Below are 14031 nucleotides of genomic sequence, written 5' to 3' on the forward strand. Positions count from 1 at the left end.
TCCTTCCAATCTTTAACATTCTTGTCGTGTCCTCCCTCGATTCTTTTCATCTGCTCACTCATAAAAGATGCTAGAAAAGTAAAATTGAATATTTGGGTTAGCGATGTTGGCTGTGAACTATTTGCAACAATGCTTGCTATCAAGCTGTTAATTTTGAGGGTTTTTCAATAGTAGCTCAGTGAGGCTTGTAAAATATACTACCACTAAACTGCGCAGGGTGTGTGTGTTTTCTTTGCCTCTTAAGAATCATTGGGACAACTCAAATAACACATGATAGTAACAAAAAGCGAATCATTGCAATTCTTCCAACCTTTTTTGTAACGAAAATATTATATATTATGCCTTAAAGATAGCCTACTCAATACGATTACTCTGAAAGGAAGGAAGTCATTAACAAGCTATGGCTTTTTTTGCCGGGTGGGTTGCAGGCCGACCGATTTATAATTCGCCTAAAAAAGCACGTACTAGTCTTGTATGATTAAACAAGAACAAAAACTCCCTTGAAGTTCTTGAAACAGACCACTGAGACGACAGAATAGCAAATTACCTCGTTTTTATATTCATATGGCTAATCGTCTTTGTCTAATATGATTCACGTGTTATCATCCAACACGTACACATGCGTACAGTCACACCACTTCTGTAATTTCATGTGCTTGGCCTGCTTGAAGACAAACTTCATAAAAAAGGGATTAACTCGAATTGCAGACCTTCTTCAAATTTTTTTCCGGTGTATGGGAAAGTCAAATGAATTGCCAGACTTTGCAGATCAAGTTAAGGTTTCTTTGATCTTATCATTGAAGATCTGGGCACCAGAAAGAATTTTTACTCATCGTTTCTCGTGACGATCTTTTAATATCCGCACATACAAAATAACGCTAGTTCGTAGGACTTTTTTCTGCCAGAAGTTCAATGAAAACTCAGAGCTCATGGACTTAGGACGTGCATAACACACTCCATCGCTTTCTTACTGTTTTTTTTTTTTTTTTTAACCGCTATACAACAATGGACAGTGTTCCAAAAATTCTAACAACGAGGTTTTGTTTTATGGGTCAATAACTCGTCAACTATTTAACAGAGCATAATTACGAGATTTTTTTTCTTGTTACGCCAAGGAGCATTATTACAGGGTAAGAATTTTGGCGCAATATCACTTGAAATTTGAGGCTAGAATTATTGTAATTGAGAAAAATTGATAAAAGTGAAGATCACAGATACATTACTATTGCGTTAGATTCGTCATAAGCTACTAGCGTACTATGGAACTTAGGAGCTACAGCTGTCATACAATAGCAATTGATATCACTTTTAAGTGACATTTTTGTTATTTATAGCAATTCTAATATCTTTGAGGTCATAGTAATTTTACGTATAAAAGAATGGTTAAGGAGGTCAGTGAAATTCGTTCCCATGAAGCTGTGGTGCAAATCGCAAGCTGTGAATATTTCCCCATAAACTAGACAGGTTGTAGAGGTCGTGGGAGCATTGATAGTTGGTAGAGAGGGACTAACTATGGTGGAAGCTTCTCGATGATATGATGTCAAACTAATTTTAACCGCGGCTGCAGCTGGTTTGTGAAAACTTTGTCTTCTTGTTTAACAGTTGTTTCCGTAATTTTAGCCGGTGCCATATCCTAGAATTACATAATTTGAGACCAAATTCCATTCGCCCGACCGCATCAAGCTGCAGAGAAGATCACGATTTCATTATTGTGATCACTATCAATTACAATAGAAGGTTTTGTTATTCAGCTGTTGCTTACAAAAAGTGTTCTCACTATCGACTACATAACAAACCGCTCAACCTTAGTAGGTACTCAAACTAGTGAAAAGTACGGTTATTTAGCTCAGGAAACACCAGTTCTCCCGAAGCTAGTATGTACGATTTACAAACAAACATAAAAATACACAAGTGTTTAACATTTGCAAAAATTTCTCAAGAGGCGACATTGCCTTCTCTGACAAAACTTTAAGGGTACGTGTCTCTGTTTCGGTACTAAAATAGGTTAAAATAGGTTAAAATAGTCGATTTTTTAAAAGAATAAAACTGTGACTCTTCTCAAATTACTATTTTGCGCCTTCGTATTAATTAACGATAACTCCAAAATCTTTGTGAAAGTTATCTTAACCTTATAAGAAAATATATTGGCATTATTCCTTTAGTTTCGTTTTGTCTTGTCTGGTTTTGTTTCGTTTCGCAAAAAAAAAAGTTTAAGCCGAAGAAAGTCCCTTGACGAACTTAATCCTCGGGGAGCTGAGTCTTTGTCATCACAGCCAATTTGTGGCATGATTTACGCCAGGCGGATTCACGCTATCGATTGCAGAACTAACCGCCATTTAGATATTCACACGGGAAAAAGGCACGGTTATTTAGCTCAGAAAACATCAGTTCTCTGAAAAAAGAAGACAATAAGTTTATCTCGTTTCTGTTGCGGTGGAAGTAAATGAGCTTTTCCTCGATCAAAATAGGCGAAAAACTTGAGGAAGAGAAACAAATACCGACTTAGCCATAAATGCATGTTCTCACGCCAACAAAGCCACGATTGTAACCTATTGACGGATTAGTCAACCATGGTTACTTGAGTATTCGCCCCACCTTTCAGACTATTAATGTATTAACCAGGTAAAAACCGTCCTTATATAAAGCTCTTTCGTACTCCGGTGTCGCAGTGATATGCGTACCCCCGTGATACGTGTATCCCCGCACACACATCACTAGTGATATGTGTACCCCCGGTAGGGATACACAAAGCACTGAAGCTTTGTACCCGGGCCTCCAAAGCTTTCAAGGAAAACATGACGGTTACGAGGGACAGAGTTTTCTGGGTTTATATTTTAAAGTTTCAACCGAACTGACACCTAAAAAGTGTGTTTACGCAATAAGTTTTTTTTGGTAAATTATTAAAAGGTCTAGAACTCTACCGCGTGTGGAAACTATTTCGTGTTCACGTTCCGTAGTTTACATCAATTACTCAGTATACATCAAATCCTTTTGAATTCATCTTTAAAAGGGGCTTCTATATATTGTTGTTGTTGTTGTCGTTGTTGTTGTATTTTGTTTTGAAATCTGTACGACCCTGGACAACCAAGTCCTTATCAGGACATCCGAAGTCTGGGTTGTCCAGTATTTGCCAGCATGGACAACCTGGATGTTTTTCTAATATTCCGAGCAGTGTATGTTGTGTCTAATAAGTGCTCACAAAAACAACAGGCCAACGAATTTGAACTACATGCGAAAGATCAAGTATTTTTATTGATAAATCGACATAAGTAAATAAATCAAAAATTATTGTTAACTGTTAGTATTAATCTACTATTAAAGGTGATTTCCACTCCATGATAAGCAATATCTGCTTGCAATGTTTCAGTCTTCAGTCAAATGTACATGTACTATCCAAAATAAAAATTTCAGAACAAACAGTTTTCTACGTTATAAATGTCACACATTCTTGCAAAACAGCAATGAAACTACAAAAACTTAACATTGTTCCAAAGCACAATAATGCTTCTTAATATGTGAACATAACAAGCCACCTGTAAATCAAGGGCAAACTCTAAAACTGCATGTGCCTTGTACAAAAGTGTAACCTATCAGTCAATGCAAAAAAATATCAACAAACTCCAAGAAGGGCGAGTACGCGCTGGAAATAAGCATTTATGGACAATTTTTTTAAATTATTTTTTAATAATTTTTTAAATATATACTAGTGAGCAGCACTTCTGCGAGCAGTAGTTGTAAAACTGTTTCTGTTTTCCGACGCGTTTCGTCTAACTATCGTAGACTTCTTCAGGGAGTTTTACAAGTATAACTAAACGCCTGTATTTATAAGCCAAAGTTACGGGGACCGATGACCATAGAGGCTTGGCCTTACACGTTTTAAATTTTTCACAACTTCGCCTGTTCCTGTTCGCTTGTTCCTGTTCTAACTTTGGCTTATAAATGCAGGCGTTTAGTTATACTTGCAAGACTCCCTAAAGAAGTCTACGACAGTTAGACGAAACGCGTCGGAAAATAAAAACAGTTTTACAAACTACTTTTTGCAGAAGTGCTGCTCACTAGTCTATATTTGAAAAAAAAAAGTAATTCTTTATTTTTTGGAGGGGAGGGGGGTGGGGGATACACATATCACTGGCCGCCATATTGGAGGGGGTACACATATCACTAGTGATATATGTGCGGGGATACACATATCACGGGGGTACATATATCACTGCGACACCGGACATAAGTCCGCGAAAGACTTACAATCGCCCGCCCCACCCCACCCCAAAGAATTTAACAGATTGAGATTCTCTCTATGGCGAAGGAGTTACATGTTCTCCATCAATTATTTTATTTCATTATTTTTTTTATTCTCCATCATTTCTGGCTATTTTACAAATGGTTTATTATCTGCTACAAGCCTAAAGAATGAGGCGGATATTATACCTATATAAACGAACTGAAATAACTGGAACAGATTTCAATTTCAATACCTAATCGTAGAGTCAGTCAAATTCTTCCTGTCCGTCTGAAAACGAGAGTGTTTGCTGAATTAAGCAATAAATTTCGGTAGGGAAGACAATGCAATGATTTTATGTAATGTAGAGCAGCTTTTAGGATTTATGGAAGTTTTTTCCCAATATCTTTCCAGTTGAATCGTTCTGATTGGATTAGGCTAACAAAAGGTTGCACAATCTCCACAGGAACTCCCAGGCCGTCACCAAAGCGGAAGATTTTAAAACCTGACAGCAAACGTGCTAAAAGGAACTTCAAAGAGATTTCTCTCCTTTCAACAAGTGGCGATTTCGTCAAAGATGGTTGTGTTTCAGCCAAGTGGTAAACACGTTCTCCATTCTTTAAAACCATGCGATCTCTCGTCTTGTACCAAGAGGTAATCTTTTTTCAAGTTTTCGTTTCGATCGATTATCCTTATTTATGCAACACGATCTTGTGCGCGGCAAAAATTGAGTTTGATTGCCGTTTTTTATGTCTTGTAGAGAGATCAAAGAATACTTCGAAAACACCTATGACCTGTACGAGACATTATTTACGAGTCTAAAAGGTAAGCAGTAGCCTGTGTTACTTGTAAAATGTTCGGTTTCGCTTTCCGACCACAGCAAGCAGATGGCGCGCGCCAATTATGCTTGAGTGCAGACGATGTCTACAGTCATTAATGTATAATATTTTAAGTTCTGTATTTCTCTTGCGATATAAGTCAGGATTAAAATTTTATTCGCAGTATCCGTTCATAAAACATTTTAAAAGGCCGTTTCCCATGTTCATAATTTTATCTACCTGTATTTATTCCAGCGTGATACAAATTTAGTTTGTTCGGGTATTCAGAGAAAAGGATTACATAACAACACGCACGTGTACTTTATGCAAATCTTGCAACCATTAAACCCACTCAAGGAGACAGAAAATGTTTTAAAATTTGTTCTCTGCGCTGCTAAAATGAATTGTAAGCGTCCAAATTGGGTTTGGTCTCTGTTAGTTGTTGGAGTGACCTTTTCATGCATGGTCAATGGACTTTTACATAATGTTTCATTATCTTTTTACGCCAACGCTGGGGTGGCTGTGAATTTGAAAGTGAGAAAAGTGATGTTCGTGCGACGCGTATTGTTTAGCTTTCTTCGATACATAACAGGAAGCTTTTCGGAAAATTAGAAAATAGAGTTGCTTGTCGAAGATCCCACAATCCCTATTTCTCAACTCGTTTTAAATTAAGCTTGAAGAGGCTTCGTGAGACACACCCTCATCAAGCAGAAAATGTGGACAAAATTGAAGGTTGATGTTTTCGTACCCATCAGAGCAATATAGCACACTTCACTTTTTTTTTAACATCCCTCTCAGCTAGTAGTTTTGACACGTACACAAGCAGATGTTCAAAATTCAAACCCCTGAGCATGCATAATTTATTTTTCGTGTGAAAACACAAACATTAATCGTGAAACGTCATTCACCCTCTTCTAAGTGAAAAACAAAAGGGTGTTCGACATTTGTCGTCGATTGCTACATATTTTTCAAGAGAGAGCATTACTGCTTTCTCAGGGCAAACTTAATTCGATTGTCTTGTAGTCGCCAGTCAATGATACTTCAAGTGAGGGAGAAAGCATTCTATCGGTGACCTCTTGGCCAGGATTAATATATGCAACAGACAAAGAAAGTAAATGTATAATAGACATGTTTAGCAGCATTGATTTTTGTTACCAATCAGAAATCTGAAATGTGACAATGTATTTTTCATTTTGAATGAGGATATAAATCTTTGGGGAATTTTTCAAGGGATATGTTAATTTTCCTTTTGTCAGGCTTCAAATACTTGAAAATGCAGTCAAACAGCTTTGAGATTATTCCTGTAGCATTTTATATTTTTTTTGAATCCACCCTTCCGCTGCATGTTAATTTGAATGTGAAATGTGTTTGTTTTGTGGTATATCAGACTCATTTGATGTTGAACTGTTCAGATATATATATTTTTTTTGGTGCTAATATTCACCTCTTGTTATCATGGCTGACAATCTGAATATTTGATAAAATGCAGATTTAGAAAAAAAGACCTTCTGTCTGCAATTTTGTTTTTTTCAGTCTTTTCTGTATCACTGAGTTTACCACTAAATGAAATGATCAAAAGATTTCTTTTGTTTCTGCTGTCCCAAGTGCTTTCTTAAAGGCATTATCAAAGAGATTATTAGTTATATTTAGTTCTTATTAACTGAGCAGGAGGTCTGAATGGGAGAATCTTGACTGAGGTCGCCAGTGTCTGTAACCCAGCTCGGTTAATAAGATGTTTATTATATGGCTGTGTCTTATATGCCAATTTTTCATATTCTTTGTACCTTTTTTCCCTAGACCAGTCTAGATGCTGGTCCAGATGGGAAAATCTAGACTGCTTTCAATATTGATTTCAGCCAATCAAATTTGTGAATTTGGTGGTTCCCAGTCCTTGTGAGACACAGCCATATAATAAACATGCATATAGTTGTATCACATCAGAGAGTTAGTGGGAACATGAAAGAGTTTTGAACATTGTTTGTGAAGCCTGAAAAGGTCAAACATTTTAACATGACCGAGTTTTGCAAAGGGGTATAGGGGACCCTCACTTCTGACAACCATTTCAGGATGTTAGGTAGCCAAAAGGCAACTGTAAAATATTGAGCCTGAAACCTAATTAACAGAACTTAGTAACCAAACAACATTTACCATTTCTGATTAAAAGATTGCCAAAGGCATCAAAAGTTAGCTGGTTAGTGTAGTAGTTAGAAATATTCAATCTGTGCTGTAGATAAAGTGAAAATTTAAAGTTTATATCTTACCATTTGTACCAAACTGGCCAGCAGCATATATGCAATAACACTGTTGCTGTCCAAGTAACACTGCAATGGGAATTTTAACATTTCTCTTGGTTTTGTATTCTGTTTTAGATGAGTCAGCATTTTACAAATGCCCAGATCGTCTACGTCTTCCTTTGATATTTTACTTTGGCCATACAGCAGCTGTTTATGTCAATAAACTTGTGCTTTCAGGCCTTCTGAAGGTATGCATGTTACATGGTATTGAAATTAGATGTTGACTGTATATAAACCATGACTGTTAATTATTTTTAAAGACCAAGTATTAAATTTACAGATTTGGAGCAAATTCATCGACAAGCAAAGTTTCCAGTGGGTACTGTATTTACCTGTGTATAATGCACACTTTTTTTCTACAAAAATAACCATCAAAATTGCGGTGCGTATTATACACAGATTCCATTGTTTGGCACTCGCATCCTAATTTGCATACGTTAAAAATACAACAAAAAAAGTAACACATTTAAAGCTTTGATTGTATGATTTATTTTCAATGAAAAATTATAGGTGCATATCAAGTTTTTACTCTAAAATCAAGAGGAAAGGCAAAAATCACTAAATATTTTTGCAAGTGTGCAAACAGGCGCGTGGATCAGATTTCAAAGTGAACATGCAAATTTGGCTGCATGTGAAGAGATTTCATGTTACATGGAATTTTTCAATGAGAAGTAAGAAGAAAGAGAGTGAGAAATATTTCAGGACAAAAGCTTTATATAAGGCAGTTCTTGATTTGCTGTTATAAGCAAAAATGTGCAAATTTATGTGTACAAAGGGCATGCATTGGAATTCATCGTGGTTATTTTGTTGTTTACTTGACTTTATGGCCAAAACATTGCATAGCATTAGTTTGAAAATTTTAAAAATACGACGATATGACACAAAATCTAAATTAAACTTTTTGGACATATTGTTGCTCACCCATAATATTTAGTTATTAATGTCATTAATAACTAAGTAGCAAAAGATATTGATGGTAATGATATACTAAATTTCTTATCCTTGTTGTCTTCATAAATAATTGTATGAATATTTAACTTGTCTTTTTTGCTATGAAAAACTTTTTTTTCTGATAAATTAGGTTAAAAATAAGGGTGTGCATTATACAGCGGTGCGTATTATACACGGGTAAATACTGGTAATTGAACTAAGTGGAGTGCAATTTGGGCTGAAATCATATGCGTGATTTCAAAATCGAACGAGCACGCAGCGTAATTTCGATTTGATATCACAAGTATGATTTCAGACCAAAATTGCGCTACACGAGGTTCAATTACCACTTTATTACATCCATTTTAAAATAGCCCAAATACAGGACTTGGTCAATTTAAATATTTTACTGATGCAGTACTGAGCCAGTTTTTAGATAAAAAGTGGAACTGGAAACGCCTTTACATCTTATTTTGTATGCAAAACAGAAAGACTAACGTCATGTGTCAAAAACTCAGTCAAGCATAAAATGATGCAATTTAGAGCAAAAAATAGTGCGATTCGTGAATAAATCACACCAATTGGAGCCAATCAGATTACAGGGACCACCAGCGATTTCAAAATGGATGCAATAAATGCGGTAATTTAACACTTTTTTGGGAGTGCATAGTTTTAACCCTTGAACTCCCAAGATCTGATTGTTAATTCTCCCCTCTAGCTGCTACACATTTCCTTGTAAATTGATTACAAGAATTTGGTGTTCAATCAAGGTAACAACTTCTTACTGATAAGTTTGTGGATTCTCATTACCTGTTTGCTGGATCGTGTATGGATATTATAGAGACAAGTTACATGTTGATCACTTCTGGGAGCCAAAGGGTTAATACGATTTTTTTCGCAGGGTGTCTTTTCATACTACTGTATTTTCCGGCTGATTACCCGCGGGTAATCTGTTGATTTTGCATGAAACACGCGCCACTGCAGGTGATAGGGAGGTGCGGGTTATGTGACAGTTTTAAAATCTGCTTGTTGTTGAATTGAAAAAAATTCTCGTCTACCTGCGTTTCCACCTCTCAAATTAATTTCATTGTATAAGACACAGGCAGCCCAAGCTCACTACAAGAAAAGCAGACGTGACTCTTACCGTGTTGTGCAACATTTTATATTTATAAAGGTTGGTATGGGATGTTATCGGTTTGCCTTAAAATAGTGGAAAAAATGTCTTGTTTAGATATAAAATGGACTTACCTTATTGCCTTTTTGTTTTCTTGGTTGATTCCTAGCATCTTAGGCCATTTTGAAGCATTTTCGGCGAGTTAGCGCTATGTTGGTGTTCAACTGCTAAAAGAAAGACAAGGCCAGACACCTATTTTAGAAGTGTCCATCGCCCGAAGCGAATAATTCTGCCAAAAAATTACCACCAGTCTCGATTCCTCCAGAAAATCAAAAGCAGAGATGTTGCAGTTCCATTTCCATTCACTCGGTTCCCAATTCCTCCCACAGGTCTTTCACTAGTGATGCTTTTATCTCCAGATCGATTGGCTTTCCAATTTTGAATTTGGTTGGTTGAAACATTTGTGGGCCCGTTTGCCGATCGCACAGTATGTTGGGTAACAAAAATAAGCCCGGCAAGGGTAGCCAGCAGCCTGCAGTGGACAAACAAACAAGTTAGCTCCCCTATATTTTTAAAATGCTTACCATGCCTTCCATGCCAGCGATAAAGACATCACGTTAAGAAGAACAGGAAGAAAAAAAATAATGACTTCGGCGAATTCAAGGATGAGAGCAACAATGATGATGGATCCTGTATTCATGAGTCTGTATTCAAGGTCAAAGCAAAGATTAAAACAGCAATGACATAAACTATGATGAATATATGAAGTTCATATATTTTGAACTGCGGTTATAGAGATGCGTATGATGCATGATCCTCACAGTAGAGAGTGCTATTTATGCAATAGCGAAAATCAGACCTGAAAAAAATCAGGGGTCAGAGGTCAGTGGTTCGAATCCTGTACAGGCCTGATTTTTTTCAGGTCTGATTTTTGCTATTGCATAAATAGTGCTCTCTCCTGCGAGGATCGTGCATCATACACATCTCTATAACCACAGTTCAAAATATATGAACTTCATATATTCATATTTGATGTCATTGCTGTTTTAATCTTTGCTTTGATCTTGAATACAGACTCGTGAATACAGGATCAATCGTCATTATCCTTGAATTCGCCGAAGTCTTTATTTTTTTCTTCCTGTTCTTTTTAACATGATGACTTCATCGCTGGCATGGAAGGCATGGTAAGCATTTTAAAAATATAGGGGAGCTAACTGGTTTGTTTGTCCACTGCAGACCGCTGGCTACCCTTGCCGGGCTTATTTTTGTTACCCGACATACTGTGCGACCAGCGAACGGCCCCACAAATGTTTCAACCAACCAAATTCAAAATTGGAAAGCCAATCGATCTGGAGATAAAAGCATCGCTAGTGAAAGATCTGTGGGAGGAATTGGGAACCTAGTGAGTGGAAATGGAACTGCAACACCTCTGCTTTGATTTTCTGGAGGAATGGAGACTGGTGGTAGTTTTTTGGCGGAATTATTTGCTTCAGGCGACGGACACTTCTAAAATAGGTGTCCAGCCTTGTCTTTCTCTCAGCAGTTGAACACCAACATAGCGCTAACTCGCCGAAAATGCTTCAAAGTGGCCTTAGATGCTAGGAATCAACAAAGAAAACAATAAGGCAGTAAGGTAAGTTCATTTTATTTCAAAACAAGACATTTTTCCTCTCTTTTAAGGCAAACCAATAGCATCCCATACAAACCTTTATAAATATAAATCGTTGGGCAACACGGTAAGAGTCACATCTGCTTTTCTAGTAGTGAGCTTAGGCTGCCTGTGATTAAGAGTGCCACAAACCAGCATGAAAACATGATGCCGACTCGAGTTTATTTCACGCATAATTAGTTGCGTGTGAACAAATTTTTATCGGCATGTGTGTAAACAAAACCTTCACGGTGACTAAAATAATCCAAGAATATCTGGCACATCAGTAACAAATTTCCAGTTAACACTAGCTTGAGCTAAAGAGAATTTTTCCATTTTAAGGGACTCTTTAGGCCCAGTAGAACCAGAGATATCGATTTTTTAAGAAATCACTGATAGTAGTTTGAAAGCCCACATGTATCAATGGAATATTGAAAATAATGGGTGTCAAACTCAACTAATTTCATGGTGCTGAACGATCGCTCGCACAAAATGTTAGTGTTTTTACTGTATCATTTTAACAATAAAGTACATGCTAATATAGACACCGAATTGAACATGCGTCTGAATTTCTTTGGCCTTTAAACTTTCTTTCAACAAGTCAACATGGCACTGAACATAAGGTGTGGGTTATCCACCGGTGTGGGTAATCTGTTGACTTTTTTTTTCGCCGTATGCAACAGTTGGCCGGTGCTGGTAATCTGCCGTGCGGGTAATCGGCCGGAAATTAGGGTATATTTTAAACAATTATTGGATGAGGTGTTTGTGATATCCGGAATAATCAGGGTCGAGGTAAGTGTTATCAGCCGAAGCCGAAGGCTGAGACTGATAACATTAACTGAGACCTTGATCATTCTGGATATCACAAAAACTGAATCCAATAATCGTTTTATTATACATTATTTTAAAGAAAATAACACCAAACGCATTATCGCGGCAAACACAGTTTATTTTCGGACACTTAAAAATGTACAACTGTGTGGTAAACAAACTTTCACCATTTTTATAAAATAATCAAGTGCAGAAAGGTTAATGCTTTTCTTAAGTATTTTCCAAATTTTTATCTTCAAGTAATTTCTCAATTTCTCGCTAGGTCGATGAGGCGAATCGAGAAGCCATTCTTACTTCGCTGTCCGTGAACTTGACGTTGCTCCACCAGAAATCATGCATTGCACGCGCAACCTTCAGATTATTCACTAATCTCTAGGTACAGATTAGCGAATAATCTGTAGGTTGCACTGTTTCCCAGAATTAACTGTGGGCGTTTAGCCAATGAGAAGACAGATGGTGACTACAATGTCTAATAATCTCAATTATTTGTAGTGTGATAAGATTTCTACAAGAATCACACTCAGCCACACTTTTAAGTGTGATTGCAAGTGTGATCACACTTTTACTATGTGAAAAAGTGTGAATTTAAGAATCACACTTGATTCACACTTGCCAAATGTGATCATACATTTATTTTTCCATTGAAACTGATTGACTTTTGCACTCCATTCTAGTTCCTTTTACATATTCTTGTAAATGAGCCAAGAAGATTTATAGTTGTAGAGTTTATTCTTACCTTCCTTGACCAAACTATTCAACCAGGCATTTACCTGTAACTTTTTAACCCTCATATATAAGCAATTAACTTGTTACATCTCTTTACACTATTGATATATTATTCAGCAAACAGGTAATGAGAATAATGAACTTATCAGGTAGAAGTTGCTATCTCACTTCAACACCAAATTCATGTTACTAATTTACAAGGTTAGGGAATGGATAGCAGCTTGATGGGAGAAGTGGTAAAATTCAGATACAATGGAACCTTGACTTAACGAAGTGCCAAGGGACTGGGGAAATTGCTTCCTTATATCAAGGGTTCATTATATTGAGGTTCTGTGGCAAACATTTTACTGTAACTTTAAATGGGCTGAAACTGAAGTATTGTTTGTTATACTGAGGACTTCGTTATATAGAGGTTCGTTAAATCGAGGTTCCACTGTATTGAGAATTAAAGGGTTGTAATGTCTAATAAAAGGCTGATTGAAAGGAGAAATGGTTTGAAGTCCTTGTTAATCTCAACTGGATAGGTTTGTATTTGACTCATTTGCTTTATATATATTGATATATATATATATATATTTTTAATTTCAGGAGAGGGTGGATTTTTATTTAGAAACACTCTTTGAGACTGGTGTAGATGAAATGTCATGGGATGACACGGTAAAAAAATATTTTTGATAGATTTTTTTTATGCATTGATGTGTATTTTTCTCATTTATTTGTAAATGAAATAGCCTGTATGTTGCATATGCATAGCCTGCAGTGCCGGCGTATTTTGGGCGCGCGAGTGCACATTTTCGCATTAGGCCGCCATCTTAGATTTGGTAACTGTGGAGGATTGGGGCAAGGAAATATTTGCCGAGGGAGTAGGTGTTAAGTGGAAAAATGGGCAGCGGGGGAGAGGGAGGGGAAGGATTTCCTTCCCCTCCCTCTCCCCCGCTGCCCATTTTTCCACCCTACTCCCTCGGCAAATATTTCCTCGCCCCAATCCTCCACAGTTACCAAATCTAAGATGGCGGCCTAATGCGAAAATGTGCACTCGCGCGCCCAAAATACGCCGGCACTGCAGGCTACATATGCATGGATTTCCACCTCATAAAATTACAATTTCCATTTTGCAAATTACAGATTTTTGTTTTGTTTTGTTTCTTATGGCAAATTTCAGTATGCCAATGGAAGATTATATTAAAATTAAATATACTCACCTAAATTAACTTTTCAAAGTTAAATCCCATATTTATGGATAAACCACACTTTATTGAAGGATTTTTCACTAATATGTTTTATTGATAGCTATACTTCAAAGTCAGCTATGAGTGGGTCCAGCCAAAGGAATTTTTCAGTAACAGTTTGATTCAAGGCAGAATTGGTTAAAAATTGTAAGATAAACCCAAAAGAAATGGTGGAATGGTTGATATGACAGGTGGACATTTCATTGCTGTCATCCAAAGTTC

At 36.8% G+C, this 14031-nt stretch overlaps 1 protein-coding gene across 3 annotated transcripts in view; it reads left to right on the top strand.

The window, feature by feature from the left end:
* LOC111334145 (uncharacterized) overlaps nucleotides 1–14031 on the top strand; it is a 32834-nt gene that overhangs the window by 1197 nt on the left and 17606 nt on the right. The window contains exons 1-5 of one of the 3 annotated variants that reach the window (XM_088739312.1): nucleotides 1414–1570; nucleotides 4686–4873; nucleotides 4980–5044; nucleotides 7407–7519; nucleotides 13169–13237. In XM_088739312.1, coding sequence (XP_088595438.1) covers nucleotides 4797–4873; nucleotides 4980–5044; nucleotides 7407–7519; nucleotides 13169–13237 — 324 coding nt within the window. In that variant the 5' untranslated portion in view covers nucleotides 1414–1570; nucleotides 4686–4796. Of the gene's footprint in view, nucleotides 1–1413; nucleotides 1571–4685; nucleotides 4874–4979; nucleotides 5045–7406; nucleotides 7520–13168; nucleotides 13238–14031 lie in introns of those variants that run through there. The other 2 variants (XM_088739311.1, XM_088739313.1) reach the window with 2 other exon arrangements.

This window comes from Stylophora pistillata, chromosome 11, assembly GCF_964205215.1.
Source record: "Stylophora pistillata chromosome 11, jaStyPist1.2, whole genome shotgun sequence".
In the NCBI taxonomy this organism is placed as follows: domain Eukaryota; kingdom Metazoa; phylum Cnidaria; class Anthozoa; order Scleractinia; family Pocilloporidae; genus Stylophora; species Stylophora pistillata.